The 20,782-nt window shown below is 44.0% G+C and overlaps 1 protein-coding gene across 1 annotated transcript in view; it reads left to right on the top strand.

Annotated features, from left to right (window-relative positions):
* Nucleotides 1-583: 583 nt before the first annotated feature.
* Nucleotides 584-20,782, top strand: part of CMYA5 (cardiomyopathy associated 5) — a 52,935-nt gene continuing 32,736 nt past the window's right edge. The window contains exons 1-5 of the mRNA XM_062018997.1: nt 584-741; nt 8,798-11,163; nt 11,218-11,522; nt 11,586-15,378; nt 16,255-20,438. Of these exons, the coding sequence (XP_061874981.1) occupies nt 584-741; nt 8,798-11,163; nt 11,218-11,522; nt 11,586-15,378; nt 16,255-20,438 (10,806 nt within the window). The remainder of the gene's footprint in view (nt 742-8,797; nt 11,164-11,217; nt 11,523-11,585; nt 15,379-16,254; nt 20,439-20,782) is intronic.

Below are 20,782 nucleotides of genomic sequence, written 5' to 3'. Positions count from 1 at the left end.
TTCAAATATTCCCTCTGTGTTGTTAAAAATCACAGTGTATTTGATGTCTCTTGTGGTACATTGTTAGTCCTTGGAAGTGGGGGTCTTAGGTTCATCCACTAATATTTGACCTCTCTAGCTCAGACTTGAGCCACTCTGGGTGTGCTCAGGGGCAGAACTTGCTTTTGAACATACTAAATGCACCTTTCCTTGAGGCCACAAGAAAGCTTCTCTTTCTCTTTATCAGTGCCATCCACCCCAAATTCAGTAGAAGTAGCTTGGCAGGATCTGCTGGGGCCCCAACCCCTTTTCTCCCTGCTGCTGCCTGTGCTGTGCTGTGACACCTCTTTGGCAGGGGACTGAAGCGAGCAGTCAGAGGGATGGCCGTTGTGTTTGCCACATGTCCTGGCACCCGGTTGGTTGGTGCTAGGACCCAGGGTAGGAGCAGCAGCAACTCAGGCTGTAACTTTGCTGCCTTCTATTTAAAGACTGCCCTGAGTCAGGAGAAGTGAGAGCTGCTGGGGATGACAGTTGCTTCAGGCAACCCTGGGGAGGACAGGGTCGGGGGTAAAAATCACCATCAAGGGTCTGAGCTGGGAAGAGCATGGAGGAGTACCACGGCACTGAGTGTGACAGGGCATCTGAGACCTCATCCTTCGTAGAAGATGAAGAGGAGGAGGAAGAAGAAGAGGAGGAGGAAGAAGAAGAGGAGGAGGAAGAAGAGGCTGTGGACCCAGAGGAAGCAGAGTTGCTGACTAACAGGTACAGCCTTCTGAGGGACTCGCAGTCTCGGGGGGAGCTGGCAGCTCCATCCCAAAGCACCAGCCCAAGGGGATGACAGGATTGGGGCCCGGTGCTGCTTTTAGCGCCCTTTTCCCTTCCTCAGTTGCTGCAGATAAAAAGGGGAGGGAGAAGGATGGACAAGGGGGTGTTAACAGGATGGGTTTTTGGATAGATATGACTGCAATTAAGTTTTGTGCGGTAAGCACCTGCCCTGAGTTTTCTGGAAGCTTTTCTATTTAAAGATCCTCTGGCATGCCGGCTCAAGTGGCATCTCTACTCCTCCTTCTTTGGCTGACTCTGTCTCATATTGATCTTAAATGCTCTGTAGATTTGCTTCTCAGGTAGGAAACAGTCAAAGATTATAATGGCACATTGACATTTGTTTCTTTTTTGTGGCACTTCCTTCCTTCCTTCCTTCTTGCTTGTTTCTCCTTCTTTCATATCCTTCAAAAACGGAAAACCTTTTATGTGTTTATCACCACCAATCACAATTTTGTGTGGCTGAGTTTTAGGGTGGAGTGAGGAGTATTGTATCACTTCAGGGTATTTGAGCAGGATGGTTTTTTCCTTAACTCTTGCACAGAAAAAGATTGTCATAGTTGTATCACACTCATACCCTCAGGAAAATAATGGGCAGGAGAGTGTCCCGGCACAGAGTGTGGAGGTGTCTGCAGCCACCTCCACGCAGACAGGCCCCTCCGGCCCCGGCAGAGCTGCTGGTTTCAAAACCCAACTGCCAAGAGAGCCCCAGCACCTAGTGGGTCTCAGATTTTTTCCCTTGTTTTGAGGAAAGCCTATCAGTTTTGGGTGGATATTGACGAAAGAACCTAAGATGTTGACAGTTTAAGGTATTTCCAGAAACCGGTTTATTAAAAAAATTGGGTCATACAGTTCCTAAAACCACAGTGCTGTGAAGCCATGTGGCAATTACAAATGATAAAACTTTGGGTTTGCTACAGGGGGGCAACTCCATGCAGCCTAACCCACCCCCAGTGGTGAGGGAAAAAAGCCAGACAGGGAAATGTAGCCCAGGACTCTAGGAAAACCTCCATGCAAAGGCCACAGACAGATAGTTTTCTAAAGAAGTTGGGGGGATGCTCCCAGTGTATTAACACTGCTTTTCTCCCAAGCAAGATATTGTCACTTCATACTGGCAGAGAGGTGTTATGTGCTGATAAACACTGCTTGTATATGGGTACAACCCTGTGAGAAAACCAGCTGAGGTCAGTGGAGTGGAGCTACTGTCTGCGGACAGCTAGAACACAACTGACTGGGCATTTTTAAACGGAATCTACATTAAATAGCCAGTAATAAAATTAAAGTTGTGAAAACCTAAGTGGGAATGGCTAACATTCCCTTTTAGGGCAGGGCAATGTATGTATCCTTGCAGTTATTTACTGCTGGTGCTGTGAAGGCCAGTGTCTCAGTGGGTGCTTGTTAGCAGCTCCCCGCAGCTGGCTCATGCTTCTGGCCAGCAGCCTCTGCAACACGAACTTAGGCACTGCATCTCACGGGTCAACTGAATCACAGCAACTGTTCCCTTCGGCTCTCAGTTATATTAAGCATTGCAGTGTTTATCCTTAACAGTCTTAGTTATATATTTAAATATATATTATGTTTGATTAGTTTAATTATGTTAAACAAGATGTAAAATTTTGTATTTGGTACAGGTATGGTAATGGCACCAAGAACTCAGCAATAGCTTAGTTAACTAATACTGACCTGTTAACTGCGTAATTTTCGTTGTTGCAAATGTCAGCACAGTGGTTGAGTTCAAGGAGTTCTGTACTGAGTGCCTGGGCATAGCTCCTGGGAGGTGCTGGCTAAGCCAGAACAGCTGGGCCAAGCCCCTAGGACACACTTGGGCCATAAGGTAGTTATTTATTGACAAACAGGTTTTCGAGACCCTGTTGCAGAACAGGGATTGTTGTGCATGTGAGCTTTGAGAACATAGTTTATAGGGGGTGTTACCAATATGGAAACTTGGCAGAAGACAGCCTGTCCTGGACCCTGCTGTCACTGATCTATTTTTATCAGCTCTAAGCTCTCTCCTGCTTTTGTCTTCTTCCGTTGCATGCAGATGAACAGCACCTGATCATGCAATGTCGCAGTCAGATGGAAATTCCCCATCAGCTCCCATTTCCACCTTTCTAGCACACTGTTTTATAGGAGAGTTGTTCAGCAAGATGGTTGGCCCAAGGTCAGCAAGTGCCTCAGTGAAAGATGCAGAAGAGTCCTGGTGTTCTTCTGGGACACTGGCCCCTGAGCCCTGTCTGACCCACTCTGCTTCCACACCAGTCCCTCTGCAGCAGCCGTGGGGAACAGAAGCCCAAAAGCTGCAGCAGAGCTTACAACTTCCCCCAAAATTATGATGCATGCACCTAAATAGCAAAAGAGTTTGGGGTTTTCCATAATTGTTACTCTTTTAAATGTAATCATAGTATAGTAGGAGTTGGAAGAGACCTTTAGAGATCATCTAGTCCAACCCTCCTGCAAAAGCAGGTCCACCTAGATCAGGTCACAAAGGAACGTGTCCACCTCCAAGGAAGGAGACTCTACAACCCCTCTGGGCAGCCTGTGCCACTGCTTCCTCACTCTCACAGTAAAATAGTTTTTCCTTATGTTTAAATGGAACTTTTTGTGTTCCAGCTTCATCCCATTACCCCTTGTCCTGTCACTGGATACACGAGAAAAAAGTGATGGCCAAGCCTCCTGACATCCACCATTTAAATACTTACAAATGCTAATGAGATCCCCCCTCAGTCTTCTCTTCTCCAGACTAAACAGCCCCGGTTCCCACAGCCTTTCCTCATAAGGAAGATGCTCCAGTCCCCTGATCATCTTGGTGGCCCTGCACTGGACTCTCTCCAAAAGTTCTCTGTCCCTTTTGAGCTGAGGAGCCCAGAACTGGACCCAGGACTGCAGATGAGGCCTCACCAGGGCAGAGTAGAGGGGGAGAAGAACCTCCCTTGACCTGCCGGCTACACTCGACGCATCCCAGGATGCCATTGGCCTTCTCGGCCATTAGGGCACAGTACTGGCTCATGTTTAGTTGATTGTCAACCAGCACTCCCAGGTCTCTCTCTGCAGAGCTGCTCTCCAGCAGGTCAACCCCCAGCCTGTACTGGTGCATGGGGTTGTTGCTCACCAGATGCAGGACTCTGCACTTGTCCTTGTTGAACCTCATCAGGTTCCTCTCTGCCCAACTCTCAGGCTGGTTGAGATCCCGCTGAATGGCAGCACAGCCTTCTGGGGAATCAGACAGTCCTCCCAGTTTGGAGTCATCAGGGAACTTGCTGAGGGTACACTCTGTCCCCTCATCCAGGTTGTTGATGAAGATGTTGAACAAGACTGGCCCCAGAACCGATCCCTGTGGAACTCCACTGGCCACAGGCCTCCAACTCGATTCTGTGCCATTGATCACCACCCTCTGGGCTCTGTCATTCAGCCAGCTCTCGATCCACATCACTGTCTACTTATCTAAACTTGAGCTTTCTGACGAAAATGTTATGGGAGATGGTGTAAAACGCCTTACGTCAAAGTAGCTGACATTTGCTGCTTTCCCTTCATCTACCCAGCTAGTTGTGCCCTTGTAGAAGGCTATCAGGTTGGTCAAACAGGATTTCCCCGTGGTGAAGCCATGTTGACTCCCCCTGATAACCATCTTATCCTTCATATGTTCAGCGATAACATTCAGGATGAGTTGTTCCATCACTTTTGCAGGGATGGAGGTGAGGCTGACCAGCCTGTAGTTTCCTGGGTCATCCTTCTTGCCCTTTTTGAAGACTGGTGTGACACTGGCCTTTCTCCAGTCCTCAGGCACCTCACCTGTCCTCCATGATTGTTCAAAAATGATAGAGGGAGGCTTAACAATCACATCAGCCAGCTCCCTCAGCACTCTAGGATGCATCCCATCAGGACCCATTGACTTATGAGCCTTAAGCTTGGCCAACAAGCCTTTAACCTCTTCCACCCATGGCAAGGCCTCTGCTGTCCAGCCCATCCTGTTATCCTTGCCTGACTGGGCTTCCCGAGGGTCAGCCTTGGCTGTAAAGACTGAAGCAAAGAAGGCATTCAGTAACTTCGGCCACATTCCCCCTCCCCTTCCTTTTGGTGCTGATGTACCTGAAAAATCCATTCTTGTTTTCCTTTACCTTCCTGGGCAGGTTTAATTCTAAATAGGCTTTAGCCTATTGCATCGCTGCATGCCCTGGCAATGTTCCTATGCTCTTCCCAAGAAACCAGGCCCTGTTTCCACCTCTCATAGATGGCTGCTTTCTGCCTGAGTTCTCTCAGCATATCTTTGCTCATCCAGGAGGCCTCCTGTTTCCTTTTCATGCTTTCCTACATGTTGGGACACACTTGATCCTGGGCTTGGAGGAAGTGGTGCTTAAAGACTGACCAGCTCTCTTGGGCACTTCTAACTTCTAGGATCGTATTGCATGACATCTGTTCAAACAGGTCTTTGAAGTCAGTTCATCTGAAGTCCAGGGTCATGGTCCTGCTTTGTGTCTTGCTTCTTCAACACAGGATCTTGGATTACAGGGGATCTGGATCTGTGAGAGTGAAGGAGTGCACAGTGGGAAAGAAGGAGTAGGAAGGGGAGTGCTAGGGATTCATCCTCCCAATGAAAAGTTTTCTGTACCTTCCTCAAAGCAAAGAATGATGGAGAGGGACCTAAAAGTCATGGTTGGTAACAAACTAAACTTGAGCCAGCAATATGCCCTCGTGGCCAAGAGTGTCAATGGCATCCTGGGATGCATCAAGAACATCGTGTGAAATGTCTACATGGAAAAAAGGCATTCCCTGGATGACAGTGGCTTCATACCTGCATTTATTGAGTTGAAACATTGCAAATGTCTTTTTTGCAATGGCAGATACTTCCCCTGACTAGAGAGGAAGAGTCTTTCAGCTACTACGATGCACCATGCAAACTGTATACAAAAGGAGGGCAGCACTTATGATTATGTTGAAGGAAATGCTTGATTTAATGCATCTTTCATTTTGGTCTTAAAAATACAAAACACCATCTCATCACACTGTAGAGGAATAAGGGCAGTGACCACAACCTTGGAAAAGAGACAGTTCTGCGAGTAATTCAAGCTTTTTGCATAGGCAGGGGACAGGGCAGCCCGTTCTTACGCACTAACATCAGCTGAAGTGGGAGTGCTGCTCTCTTCTGAGTGGAGCTTCACTTAATAATACCAGGTGGTGCAGAAAAACAGGTTTAAAAATATATGAGGATGATTTAGAAGTAAATTGAAAAATCAAAACAAAAATTAGTCATCTCTTATTATGGATTCAAATAGTACCTGATTTATTTCATTTTGTCATGACTGAGTCAACCTAATGCCAAGCCATGAAACTAGCAAAGCAAAAGTTACTTAGCAAAGTTAGTGTAGATTTGTTTGCTTTGTCTCTTCCTCTAACCTGTAAATTTTACTTTATGGAGCTGGCCGTGCTACAGAGTGCTATAACAAAAGACATAGTCAGCTGAAAATCTTGTATCTGTTTGAGGGCTAGTTGAGTATGGTTGTTTTTTATCTAAGTTGATGATTTAGTAATGCACTGTCAGGCTCCCTTTGAATTGTGGGCTTTGAGGTGTCCCACTAGTCACAGTCTCCAGGCCAGCTCAGACACCTCAGTTGGCTTTAAGCCCCATCACTGAACTTTGGTACCGTGTTGTCCCGCCACTACCTGGTCAGGCTGTTGTGCCTCAGGGTGGCTTCAGTCTCCAGTTAGTTTCTGAAGACATCAGAGATGAGGTGGTCTGTGCACCAATCTGCATAGACCTCGGCATGGGCCAGCTCAGAGCAGCCCTTCTTGTTCTGTGCTCTGAAGAACAATTCACGGAAAGGTAAGGGCAGTACTGCCACTGTCAGGATTACCTTTCTGTTTCCAATGGTTACTGAGCAGTTTTGCTGTGTGCCCTTTACAAAAATCTTACGGTTCAGAGTGTTTGCTGGATGGAGCAATTAATAGCTGCCCTCTGGATTCCCTCTCTTCCTTCAAAGACCTCTCCCTTCTTCCAGGCTCTTGGCACCCTTGAGGGCAATGCTGACTGCTGCTCAGGGCTGTCCCCCATCTCTACAGCCTGCGGCTATCCCTGGCAGCCATGTGCTGCTGCATCCTGGCCCAAAGCAGTTGGACAGATGGGTTCTGCTTCCCTGATCCCATGGTCCAGAGACACATTTCTTCACCCTTGCTGAAGAAGTGCTTTCTCCTGATCACCTGAGAAGAGACCTGTCCCTCTGTTCAGGGACCTTGTATGGCCATAAGTTTGCATCTTTCTGTGGGAGTGACAAAAACTTCAACACTTCTGCTCTGCTGAAGCCTCTGCCATCGCTAGCAGAAACTTTGCCTTTCCATCAACAGCTGATACAATTTCTCTAAATAAACTACTTCTACTCAAGAAGGGGTTGGGACTTCTGATTGCTTTTTCTATTTTTTTTGGGGGGGTGACAGTTTCAACTGTAAAAAAAGTCTTAAAATATAAGAAAATGTGTCTTCTAATTGCTTTTCCTATTCTTTACACTCTTATTTCTAATATTGGGGTTCTTGTAAAACTTACCAGAAAATGTTTCTCCAGCCTTTTTTTTTTTAACTGAGAGAGACTTGATTACAGCATATGATAGTTTACTGACTATATATCATAATGTTTAAAGTTAGCCTTATAAAACTGTTATTTCATTTGAGGAGGCTTCAGTGTCTTTTTATTGGTAAATGTACTCTAAATTACTTTGTTAAATGTAGAGTAAATACAGGATTAAATGTATGAGGAGATGATAACAAACAAGTGGATTCCTTTGAGCATTATGTAATCATTTATGCTTGGGCAAAGCAAGTGTGGATGCTATTACAAAACTGACCGTACTTTAGAAGTGTTTAATGTGCAGTTCAAATTATGCTGTGAGATAACCACACACTGGAGAACAGCCCCCGAATCAGCTCAATCTTGCACTGGCAAAACAAAGTCAGAACAAAGACTGTTTTTCCTGCATTTTCAAGGGCATTTAAACATTTCCCCTTCATTGAGCTAACTGTGCAACATGCATCTTCACAAAAGTATATCTCAAATACGTTCGTCAGATGAAGTATGTCATTGCTCAAGCTTATGTTTCAAAATTTATGCACATGCAGTATTTATACAAAATATTTTTGCTTTAATGCACAGATTTAGATCTCTTTCTGTGAGATCTTGGCCGGCTTGAGAGTTGGGCAGAGAGGAACCTGATGAGGTTCAACAAGGACAAGTGCAGAGTCCTGCATCTGGTGAGCAACAACCCCATGCACCAGTACAGGCTGGGGGTTGACCTGCTGGAGAGCAGCTTTGCAGAGAGAGACCTGGGTGTACTGGTTGAGAATAAATTAACCATAAGCTAGCAATGTGCCCTCGTGGCCAGCAGGCTGAGGGAGGTTCTGTTCCCCCTCTACTCTGCCCTGGTGAGGCCTCATCTGGAGTCCTGTGTCCAGTTCTGGGCTCCTCAGCTCCAGAGGGACAGGGAACTTCTGAAGAGAGTCCAGCGCAGGGCCACCAAGATGATCAGGGGACTGGAGCATCTTCCTTATGAGGAAAGGCTGCAGGAACTGGGGCTGTTTAGTCTGGAGAAGAGGAGATTGAGAGGGGATCTCATTAATATTTACAAGTATATAGATGGTGGGTGTCGCAACAGGATGAGGGGTAATGAGAAGAAGCTGGAGCATAAAAAGTTCCATTTAATCACAAGAAAAAACTATTTCACTGTTCAGGTGAGGAAGCAGTGGCACAGGCTGCCCAGGAAGGGTGTGGAGTCTCCTTCCTTGGAGGTCTTCAAGACCCACCTGGACATGTTCCTATGCGATCTGATCTAGGTGACCCTGCTTCTTCAAGGGGGGTTGGACTGGATTATCTCTACAGGTCCCTTCCAACCCCACCATTCTGTAGTTCTGTGATTCTGTGATTCTATGATTAGATTTTGCTGCAATTATTAAATTTGCTGTGTGTTTTTACAGGTTTTCTTTTTTGTTGTTGTTCTCTTGTTCTTTTTGTTTTTAGTTTAAAAGATGTTATCAAAAGTGAAGATGTGAAACCCAAGCTGCATTACATCATGACTAACCCTTCCTTTTCTATGGTAACAGTTCAAAGTGAAGACAGTCGGATAACCTGGGAAACTAGCTCGAGCAGATGTTCTACTCCCTGGGCCTCAGAAACTAGTACAACTTCTGATCTTTACAGTATGGATAGTTCACCAGTAGGTTCTCCTCCAGGAAAAGTAATCTTTATTATGGATGAAGGTAAGATTGTTCGGAAAAGGAAGCGCAAATCTTCAGGTAGGGTGCCAACGGCTACAAGCCTGAGGGGAGGCCAGCACAATAAAAAACGTGACTCTTCTGGAATGCAGAGGCAAGAACCAAGAACTGTTCTAGGAGATGTGCAGGCTTCTGTGTTGAATGTTGAACAGGTGGAAGCACAAGACACAGATGAGGAGATGTTGGATGACAAAGAAGACACAGAGAACGCTGCAGAAGAACCAGTAAAACGTGCTCCAATAAGATCAATATTTAGAGAGAGCAGACTGAGAAAAGTAGGGCCAATCCTTGGAGGACCAGTGCAAGCTAGAATCCAGCTGTTCAACTCAATTTTTGGAGGGACTGGGCCAGCCCCTGAAACACTGGAGAAAAGCAAAATCCAGAGAAGCAGCTTAGTTTCAGGTGATTCTGAACAGTTCCTTGAAACATCAGTAAAAGAAAGACTGCAGAAGTTCAGTTCACTTTCAGAAGTGACACACCTAAAACCTTTCTGGAAAGAAAGAAGTAGAGATCTTGAAACGCCGTCAGAGAGAAGAAGAAGACAACAACTTGCAGCACAAGCAGATGAACACTATTCTTCACCAACAATGCCTCCTGAAAAACGGCTTACTAATAACGATGATGTTTCTTCTGAAAATATTAAACCCGTTAAAGATAAACCAAGCACACTTTCAAGCATTGATGAAGAACCAACTCTTCAACATGGAGAAAGAAAAGACAAACAATCTTCTTCAGAGATTCCAAATCAATTATCGGGGATTTCACTGAAATCCAGCCCTCTTGAAGAAACCAGGAAGCAGCTAAGTTATTCACTTGTGGCGAAAACGTCAGTAAAAGAGCAAACAACTGCTCTTTCTGATGATAAATCAGAGAAACAACTGCTGCTTCCCTCAGCTGAAAATGCAAACAAGAAACTAGATGAATCTCCATGGTCAGCACCAGGTCATCTGGGTGAACCAAAGGAGGAGGAAATTCAGCCCAATTCTGCACCACAGTCCATTTCAACCAGTTTTGTTAATGAGTTAGATAGACAAAGTACCCAACTTACTTTGCCTACAGCATCCATGTCCGAGCGTCCCGAGAGAGAAACACAGATGTCAGCAGTTCAGTCTTACTTACCCAGTGCTCCATCAGATAAATCTAAATATTCCAGTCTATCTGAAACAAGACAGGAGGATACTCTTCCTCAGTCATCAGAAACTGCACAATCTTTACCACATTCTATAGATGAAATGGAGAAGGAAGAAACTGAGTGTCACTCATCAACAAGTGCGCTGTCAGAAACTGGGCCTTTGGGTCTATTGTATTCTGCTAAGAAACAAGAGGATCAAAAGACTCCATCACTGGAAACCCAAAATGTTCACTTAGAGAAGCAAATAAAGCCTGCACAAGACCTTTCCTCCTCCCTTCAGGATACAGAGGAGCAAGGAATTAAACTAATTTCACGTATACCTGAAAAGGTAGATTCAAAATATTTTGGTGTTTCATATCCTATTCACACAGAAACAGAAGAAACTTCAGCTATAAATAAAGCAGTAGATTTTGATCACTCTGATTTTTCCATTGAAAGAAACAAACAAGCAGGTAGTGCACAAATGGAGATGGAGCATCCAAATTTCTCATATTCCAGCAAAGAAGTTGGAGAATCAGAGAGAACACAGATGGAGACAGAACACCCCGACTTCTCTTCTTCCAAGGAAGAAACAGAGGTATTGGAGGGTGCACAGAGGGAGGGGCAACATCTAGAATGTTCTTTTTCCAGAGAAGAAATGGAAGAACCAGAAAGTGCACAAAGGGAGACAGAACACCCAGATTTCTCATATATGTGGGAAGAAATGGAAGAATCAGCAAATGCAAAACTGGAGACAGAATATCCAGAGTTGCTTTTTTCCACAGAAGAAAAAGAGGAACTGGGGAGTGCCCAACTGGAAACAGAGCATCTAGATTCCTCGTATTCCAAGGAAGAAACAGAGGAATTGGAGAGTGCCCAACTGGAGACAGAGTATCCAGAATATTTTTCCAAGGAAGAAAGAGAAGAATCAGAGAGTGCACAGCTGGAGATGGAGCATCCAGACTTTTCTTTCTCCAGGGAAGAAGTAGAGGGATCTGAAAGTGCTCAGCTGGAGACAGAGCAGCCAGACTACACATATTGTGTTAAAGAAACAGGAGAATCTGAAAGTGTACAACTGATGATGGAGCACCCAGATGTCTCATATTCCAGAGAAGAAACAATGAAATCAGAGAGTGCACAGCTGGGAATGGAGTGTCCAGACTTTACGTTATCCAGGGATGAAGTGGAGGAATCAGAAAATGCACAGCTGGAAATAGAACATCTAGATTTCTTTAATTCCAAGGAAGAAACAGAGGAACTGGAGAGTGCCCAACTGGAGACAGAGCAGCCAGATTTCTCATTTTCTGCTGAAGAAACAAAGGAACTGGAGAATGCCCAACTGGAGAAAGAACACCCAGAAATTTTTTCCAAGGAAGAAACAGGAGAATCAGGGGGCGTACAGCTGGAAATGGAGCACCCACACTTTACTGTCTCCAGGGAAGAAATGGAAGAACTGGAAAATGCACAGCTGAAGATGGAGTCCTCAGGCTTTTCTTTATCCAGGGAAGAAGTGCAAGAATCAGAAAGTGCTCAGCTGGAAATGGAACATCGGGAGATTTTATTTTCCAGGGGAGAAACGGAAAAACAAAAATCTGTTTCTTCTGAACTGTATCAGCCAGAGTCTTGCTCCCCTGAAGAAGAAGAGAAAGAAACAGCACAGCTTGAGATGGAACCTTTGGATTTATCATGTTTGATGGAATCAACAGAGAGAGAAAACACTACAGAACCCCAAATGGTGCATCCAGATACATCTGATTCCACTGGAAGAGCTGAGACACAGCAAACTGGGTACCTGAAAACAGCACATTCAGATTTACCACATCCCATAAATAACACAAAGCAGCTAGAATTGGCAGAGGAAAATTTGAACCATTCTCTTACATCGTATCATGGTAACAAAGAAGAACTGCCACAGCCTGTACAGCAGGAGTCACAGCCTGGAAGTAAGCTGTATTCCCATGCCATGGGAGTGCAAGGAGAAATTACTCGGCTACCATCAGAGCATCCAGTTTTATCATATTCTGTTGGAAAAGAACAGCAACATAAACCCTCGCAACTGTGGGCAAAACAGACAGAAACATTATATTCCACTGGCAAGACAGAACAACAGGAAATATTGCAACCAAATTTAGAACAAGCAGGTTTACCATATTCCCAGGGAGAAATATCACAAGAAGTTGTACAAAGAGGCTTAGAAGATCCAGAGACATCATATTTCATTAGTGTTGCAAAACAACATGAAAATGTACAACTGGTTTCAAAAAAACAGGATATCTCATTTACCCCTGGAGAAGAAATGAAAGGAGTGGAGTTGGGGTCTTTGGAGTCTTCAGATTCGATTGACAGAGCAAAGCCCTGGGGAATGGCACAAATGGAGCAGGAGCAATTACTTCTCTCCTGTTCCACTGCTGGTCAGCAACAGGAAACTACACTGCTGGAAGTAGTCCAGCCAGATACAGCATATGCCTTTGGCAGAATGGAACAACAAGAAATAATACAAAGAGAGCAGGAACAGCAAGAAAGGGCCCAACAAAAAGCTGTGGAAATGGAGTATTCAGATTTGTCAGAAACCTGGGGGAAAGAAAAGCCACAGATCACAGACCAAATTAATTTTCCACAGCAAGAAATAGCTCAACCAGAGTTAGTACATCTGGCTCTGCAATATTCTTTCAGTGAACAAATGCAAGAAGAAATGCAGACAGAGCCAGAGTATCCAGAACAAACATTTTATGTAAGTGCAGAAGTGCATGAAGAAATAACACAACACAGATCAGAGCAATCACATCTTTTAAGTTCTACTGGCAAAACAGAGCAACAAGAAATAGTAAATCCAGAGCCCGAGCAGCAAGCAATTTTGCCATTTTCCAGTGGAAAAGAAACTCCACCAGAAATGGAAATGAGTTCAGAACACCCAGATATGTTATATTTATCTCATGAAGCTGAACAACAAAAAAAATTGAAACATCCAACCTTACCATTTCGTTCAAAGCAACAAGAAACTGCACCACTGATGGTGGAACGTCCAGATTTTTCATGTGAGAGTGGTGAGGCAAAACCAGGCAACATCATAGAACAGGAATTGGGACATGCAGAGCTCTCACATTCCATGGAAGAAACACAAGAATCAGAACATTTGGATTCATCAGGAGCTCAAATTGAAGCAGCAGAAGATGAAAGCATGGAATTGGAATCTAAATACCCAAATTTGTCATATTCTGATGGCCAAAGAAACAAGCAAAAAACATCACGATTGGATTCGGAATATTCAGAATTATCATTTTCCTTTGGTAAAGCCAAAGAACAAGAACAAGAGTCTGAGTCTAAACATCAAGAATTGCCTAAAGTGGCCAGAAAAAGAGCTTCTCCAGCAACCATACAAATGGGGTCAAAGCATCCAGATTTGACATATTCCCCTGGCAAAGCAAATGAGGCAGAAATTGGAACAGGGGAAATGAAGCACCGTGATTTGTCACATTCGACTGATGAGACAAAACAACATGAAGTAGTACTATTGGATCAGAAACACAGAAAAATTTCTGTTGGCAGAGAAAAGCAGCAGCAGCAAACTACAAAACAACAGTTAGAACAAGAAAACTTATCCTATTCTGGTAAAACAGAGCAATTTAAACATGCCCCGGAACAACCGGATTTATCATTTTCCATTGACTGGCTGAATGATGAAATGACCCCAGCAGAGGCAGAACACACTGATGTGATATATCCTCTGAACATCGCACAGATGCCACAAAGAGAACATCAAGAAACAGAGAAAACTTACCCCTTTGGAAAAGCAGAACAGAAAACTGTTCAGCCTGTAATGGAAATTCCACATTCTATGGGTACAGCAGCAGCAGAAGAAGAAAGGGCAGAACAAGGGCAGGGACATACTGACTTGCCTTACTCCATTTTCAAAGCTGGAGGACTGCAAACTGCACAGCTGAAACCTGAACACCCTGGTCTAGCATGTTCCCTTGACAAAGACCAGGAAACAACCCAGCTGCAGTTAGAAGAGCCAGATATGTTGTGTGCTCATGAAAAATCAGAGCAACTCCCACCTGCCCGGCTAGAGCTGGGCCACACAGAGCTCACATCACCCGCCAACAAAGTGGGACAGCGAAAGATGGATCACACAGCCTTGGGACACCCTGAGGAGGAACAGTCTGTCAGCAAAGCAGAGCATCCACAAGCTGCTGAAGAGAAACCAGAAGCTCCAAATTCATCACCTCCTGGTGGAAATGCAGAACGAAGAGAAATGGCAAAACCAGAGACAAAGCATCCTGATTTATCATGTTCCATTGATAAAACACAAACACAAGAAACCACACAGCCAGTGTTAGGAAAACCAGATCTATCGTCTTGGCCTGGCAAAACAGAGCAGGCACAAACTGCTCAAGAGGAGCAGCCAAGTTTCTTGCGATCTTTCAAAAAACTTACACAAGGTGAGAAGGAACAGCCAAAATTGGGACAATCACAGTTACCTTATTCTGTTAGCAAAGCAGAGCAAGAAACTACACATGCGATATCAAACCATTCCGGTTTACCCGTTGGGAGATTAGAACACCATGAAATCAAAAAAACAGACGCAGAAATAATGGATTTATCGTGTCCAATTGCTGAAACACAGCAACCTCAAATTGCTGAAGTGGATTTGGAGTGTGCAAATTTATTGCATTCCACTGACACAGTACAGCCACAAGAAGAGAGTCAACCAGAACAGGAACAGACGGGTGATTTTTCGTCATTGCTCAGCAAAGAGGAACAAGGGGAAGGTGCAGCGATGCAGCCAGAACACTCTGAGCTTCAGTGCCCTATGGGGAAAACAGAAGGAATGCAAAGTTCCCAAGCAAAATCAGAATATGCAAATTTGTCATTCACTGTTGGCACAGCAGAACCTTGTAAAACACAGCCAGAGATGAAAGACCGTGATTTGTTGTGTTCTGTTGTCAAAACAAAGCCATCATGGGCTGCCCCACTGGAGTCTGAACTTCCAGATGTCTTGGATGCCATGGGCAAAGCACCTCCCTCTGATAAGTCCTCTGCTGTTAGTGAAGAGAAACGAAGCACACGTGTGGAGTTTGAACAACAGAGAGGAAGCTATACACTCCAGCCAGAGGAAAGAGTACAACTGAAATTGGAACAGCCATTGTTTTCAAGCTCTTGTGGTACAGCAGAACAACCAAACAGGGCTTCACTGGAAGGGGAATTTCCAGACTTACATTCCTCTGCCAAAAAAGAACAAGAAATGGTAAAACAAGAGTTGGAACGTCCAGATTTACCATATGCTACTGATAAAACACAGCAACAAGAAACCACACAAGTTGGGTTAGCACAAGAAGATTTATTGTCTTGCCCTGTGAAGACAAAACAACCACAAACCATTCAAGTGGAAGCAGAGCATGGGGACTTGCTGCATTTCACTGGCAAGACAGAACATCGAAGAACAGCACAACGAGAGGCTGAGCATCCAGATTTGTCACATTCCAGGGACAAGGTAGAGCAGCCACCAACTGCACAACGCAAATCAGAGCAGCCTGTATCACCCCATCCCACTGGAAGAACAAAGCCACAAGGAGTAGACCATCCAGAGCTGGAGCTTCCCAGTTTATCACACTCCATTTGCAAAATGCTGTCACAAGAAGCAACACAGATGGACTCAGGGCAACAAGATTTAACATACACCTTCACTAAAACAGGTGAAATACAAACTGTGCAACGTGAACTGGAACTCATGGGTTCATTGTATTCTTACGACACAAGAGGACAAGAAATGCGATTGCCAGGGTTACAGCATCCACAGCTGTCTTACCCTGACAGAGAAATACAAGAGGAAGCTACACATCAGCAGTCAAACTATCCAGATTTATCATGTTCTATTGGTCAACATAAACATAATGAAATTGAGAAGACAGAAGTGGAAGAAATGGGTCTGGCCTATCCATCTGAGAAATCAGAGCACTCACAACCTGCTCAAGAAGTACTGCAAGAGCCAGAACTAGAGGAAAGGGGAATGACCCAGCCTGGCTTTCTGCAGTCCCTGGGTGAAAAAAAGCAGAAACCTGCCTCACAGTTAGACTTAGGGCAACCAGGTTTACCACGATCACCCGGCAAAACAGAAAAACAGGAAACCGCACCAGCAGGGTTCGTGTCTTCTGACTTTTCGTATTCCATGGGAAAATCTGAGCAGTTGCGACTGGAACAACTGAAATCAAAACATCCAGTTTTGTCGTATTCTCCTGACAAAGCAGAGACTTGTAGAATGAAACCATCAGATTTATTGTACTCCTGTGGCAAAGCAGAGCAGCCACAGACTGCACAGCTGGACCACCCAAAGACACCATATTTCACAGGTGAAATGGAATGGAGGGATGTGGCCCAACCTGAACCACAGTGCATACATTTGCAGTACTCTGTTGCTGAAACAGAGCAAAGAGGAACACCTTCTGTATCATATGCCTTTGGCAGGACTGAGGAGCAGGGAACTGCACAACTGGGGTTGGAACAACCAGATTTATTAAGTCCAACTGACAAAGCAGAAAAGCAGGAAATGGCCCAGCTGACAGCAGGATATTCAGAGAAGCGAGACATAGGAGCTACTTCATCTGTAACTGTTCACTTGGAAACTTATCAACAAGATTTATCCTTTTCCACTGAGCAAGCAGAAAGACAAAACTTTCAACTCCATTCATCTTTTACTGAACAAACAGTGTCTGTGCCTTCGGATGTTTCACATGCTGTCTCTGAAACAAAACCAGAAGGAAGTCCAAAGTCTTCACCTGCAATTGGAGTCCTATCCCCCAAAGACTTAGATTTATCTTACACCCACCGTAGAACAGAGCAGTCAGAAACTGCCCAGCCTGAGTCAAGTTTTTTCTTTGCAAAAAAAGTAGAGAATACAGAAGATAATCTACATTTGCTTGTGACTGCCCAGTCAGAGGCTGAGCACGCAATTTTACCTGAAACAGAGAGACAACAGACTCCACATTACTTCCACACAGCTACACATTTAGAATCTGAACAATTAAATCTATCATATTCTACAGATAAAGCCAAAACTCTAGAAAATCAATATTTAACTGTACCTTCAAAGCCTGAGTCTGAACCTTCAGTTCCATTTCATCCTGCTGATGAAACATATCAGCAAGAAATTCCACCTTATTCAGAACCATCCTCTGAGTATTTGGTTCCCACATGGTCCCTTGCTGAACAAGAGAAGCAAAGTATGCAGCCACTTACTCCCCAGTCTGCACAACCAGAGAGTAAACATGTAATTCCACTACATGATGAGAAAGAATTGCAAAAAATTCAGCTCTGCTCACCTAAAACAGCAAGCCTGAAGACAGTGCAGTTGGCGACTGTGCCACTAAGGCACATACAAGACCAAGACAAGCAAGAGTCTCAAGAGCACTTGTTGGACACAAAATATTTGTCATCAGAGCAGCTAAGATGTGGTCCCAAATTCACTACTGATCAAGAAAAGCAAGAAATGCAACATGATGTGCAGACAATGCCAAGATCAGTGAGTAGGGAGTCAAAGGTGACTGCTGCAGCAGACCAGCAAGCAGTGTCATCAGATTCATTTGTACCTTTTCATACATTACCAGAGAGGTCACTATCAGAGGCTTTCCCTGATGATGAAGAGAAACAAAATATTCCATCATCTTTATCCGATGTGGCGGGCATGCTTAGAAAGCAATCTGACAGTTTTTCAGATGTTTATACTGAAGGAGAGGATAGACAAGAAATGCAGCAGCATTTTGCAGAACGGGAGCATGTGTCCTCAGAGCATCTAGGAGCTGTTTCATCAGGTCTTGTTTATGAAACTGTGACACACAAAACTCAGCATCATTCTGGTGAACAGAGCAGCCTTTCTTCAGCAGAGATGAAGTTCATTAGCTCTAGTTCTGATGGAAAGGAGAACCCAGATGTTTCATCTTTTGGGCTAGCTGGCTGGCTGGCAGAAGAGGTCAAATCTCGTTCAATTAGTCCCATAAGAGCTGCAGAATTAGACAGGCAAGGAATTCAACTTTCTTCAAATGAAGTTTCTGATGAAGAACATATATTTAGAGTCTCTGATTCAGTGTCGAGTGAAATTTCCCACAGAATGTGTTCAGACACTGATCACAGAACACAAAGGTATGACCTACTACCTTTGGTAGGAGATATTCCAAGTCCAGAAAAAGTTCCACAGCCTGGAACTTGTCTTGGAAGCCCTGCAAAAAAGGAAGCAATGCAACATCCAGAGGCAGATAGAGTGTCTGAAGCACCACAATATTATTTGAGAGAAGATGCAGAAATGAAACATGTGAGTGCTGTGGAAGACAGTCAGCATGCTCCAGAGACTATTGAACAAAAAGATCTATTCAATATAATTTCAGAAGGTTATGAAATACTCAACATCCATGCTCCTACACATATTTCTTTTGTTGATCAAGAAGAAAGTAAACACATGCCAGATAAACTAGAATATCTGGAAACAACTCCTTCCTTTAGAAGGAAATTAGCTGCTGATAGCCACAGAGCCCTAGCTTCTGGGACAACTACAGAAATTTCAGAACACTCAGTGTTAGGAAAGCCTGCAAGCCATGAACTAAAAGAATTGGTCAAAAATGATGATGTTGAGGAAACTGGAGAAACACAACAAGAAAACCCCATGTTGCCAGAAAACAATAATAATGCAGTGTTGGATCCTAATAATGCTATGGCTGATATGGATTATTTTGAAAAATACACATTGATTGATGACAAATCCCCAGTTAAGCCACATTTTGAAAGACCAAGTTTGTTGTTTCCTGTGGCAGAAGATCCCAAAGAACCTGTGGAAGAAGCCACATCTTCCAAAGAAAGCACTGAAGTAGATACTTTGGAAGAGGAGTTTTCCTTACTTGAAGATCTGGATGAAGTCTTTTATGGTACTGCGAAAGGAAAAAGCAAAATGCAGTCCTATGCAGATGCTCCAAAACCTTTACCTCTGCAGAAATCATTTGATACTAGCAGTAAAAAGGTTATAAATGTAGATGATGAATCGAAGTCACCGGGGACACCACTCTTTGATTCAGAAGAAGGAGTGCTGGAACGTTCTCTGTTGTTCCCCACTACTGTTGCTGCCATTAATCCAGAGCTTCTGGAGGAGCCACCTGCTCTGTCATTTTTATACAAGGACCTCTATGCAGAAGCAGTAGGAGAAAAGACAAAGGATGAGACTCCCTCTGATGAGGAAAGTGGTAATTCTAATGCATCTTTCCCAAGTAGAAATTCAGACACAGATGATGGAATGGGAATATATTTTGAAAAATACATTCTTAAAGATGAGATTCCCAGTAAGGCCACAGGACCTCAAAAGGAACAGATACCAGAGGATGAGTCCTTTAGTGGAGGAATTTCATTTCAGATTTCAGAAGACAAAGATAAGCAGGAGTCTGATGACGTTCAATCTGTTAGAACTGAGGTTCTGACAGAAAGGAGTGTTGTGGAGAGAGAGAAAGTCCAGATTGACAGTGACATTCAAGCAACAATTTGTAAACCAATGCATGCTATTCCTTTTGGAAGCAAAGGAATTCTTTCAGGTGCAAGAACTGCCACCACTGAACAAGGAGAAGAAGAAAATGAACCTGTAGAAACAACTGAGGAGTTGCCAGAGCAATCACATCACCAGGAGTATAGTCAGCTAGGGGATTATCAGGGAGCTGCATATCAAGGGGCTGATAATAAGCAGGAAGAACAGCATAACGTAACACCAGTTTCTCAAATGGAAAAATACATCCCATATGTTAGGACACCTGTTGAAGACAGTGAAGATGATCAGTACACTCAGGAAAATCTGTCCTGTGTCCCTGTCATTCAGCAAACAGAGAAGCCAGACTTGCAAAGAGAGGAGCAGCACCTTGATGTTTATGATCTTGCTGAGTCAATGGATTATGATGTGATTACACAAGAAGAACTTTTGCAATATGAAATTTCATCTCAATTAACACATGAGGAGCTATTGTTTGAAGACAGGGACTCTTTTGAGCATGCTGGGGATAGTTATGAATTTGTTAATGATCCAGAGCAAAGAACATCTGTTGAGCTTGAAGATTTAGGCTTTGTGCTGATGCATCCTGAAAAATCAGCAACAAACATTCCTCAGGTTGAGAGCCCACAAAGAGAACTGAAGAAGGCACAAGCAGACACATATTGTTACCACTGCAAATGCCCGATATCTGCTATTGACAAGCTTTTTGGAGACCATAAAGACCATGAGGTCACAACACTAGATGATGCTGCAACCAAGATGAAGGTAAGAATTAATTTGGGTGATAGAAGCAGCCACTGAGGCTATTTTTTCAGACCTCCAGTGTGGTCAGAGGAGACACTTCAGAGAGCAGAGTCCAGAGGCTAAGTCATAGTACCCATAAAATAAAAACTAGCCCTAATCACAGTATTCTTAGGAATCCCAGGCTTACTAAGCTGATATTCCCATTTGTTCAAAAGTTTGAATGACCTTGTTTAAATGTAGCTGTTACCAAACTTTCAGTCTGACAGCACCTGTGTAAGCTTGCTTTGGTTTGAATGTGTAGGGGTGAAAATGGGAAAAGTATCTTTTCTATGAAAATTTTAGTAACAACAGCTCTTTTAACTTGA

This window comes from Colius striatus, chromosome Z (genome assembly GCF_028858725.1).
Source record: "Colius striatus isolate bColStr4 chromosome Z, bColStr4.1.hap1, whole genome shotgun sequence".
NCBI classification, from domain to species: Eukaryota; Metazoa; Chordata; class Aves; order Coliiformes; family Coliidae; genus Colius; species Colius striatus.
The sequence above is the reverse complement of the archived record's forward strand: the minus strand, read 5'-3'. Positions and strand labels throughout refer to the sequence as shown.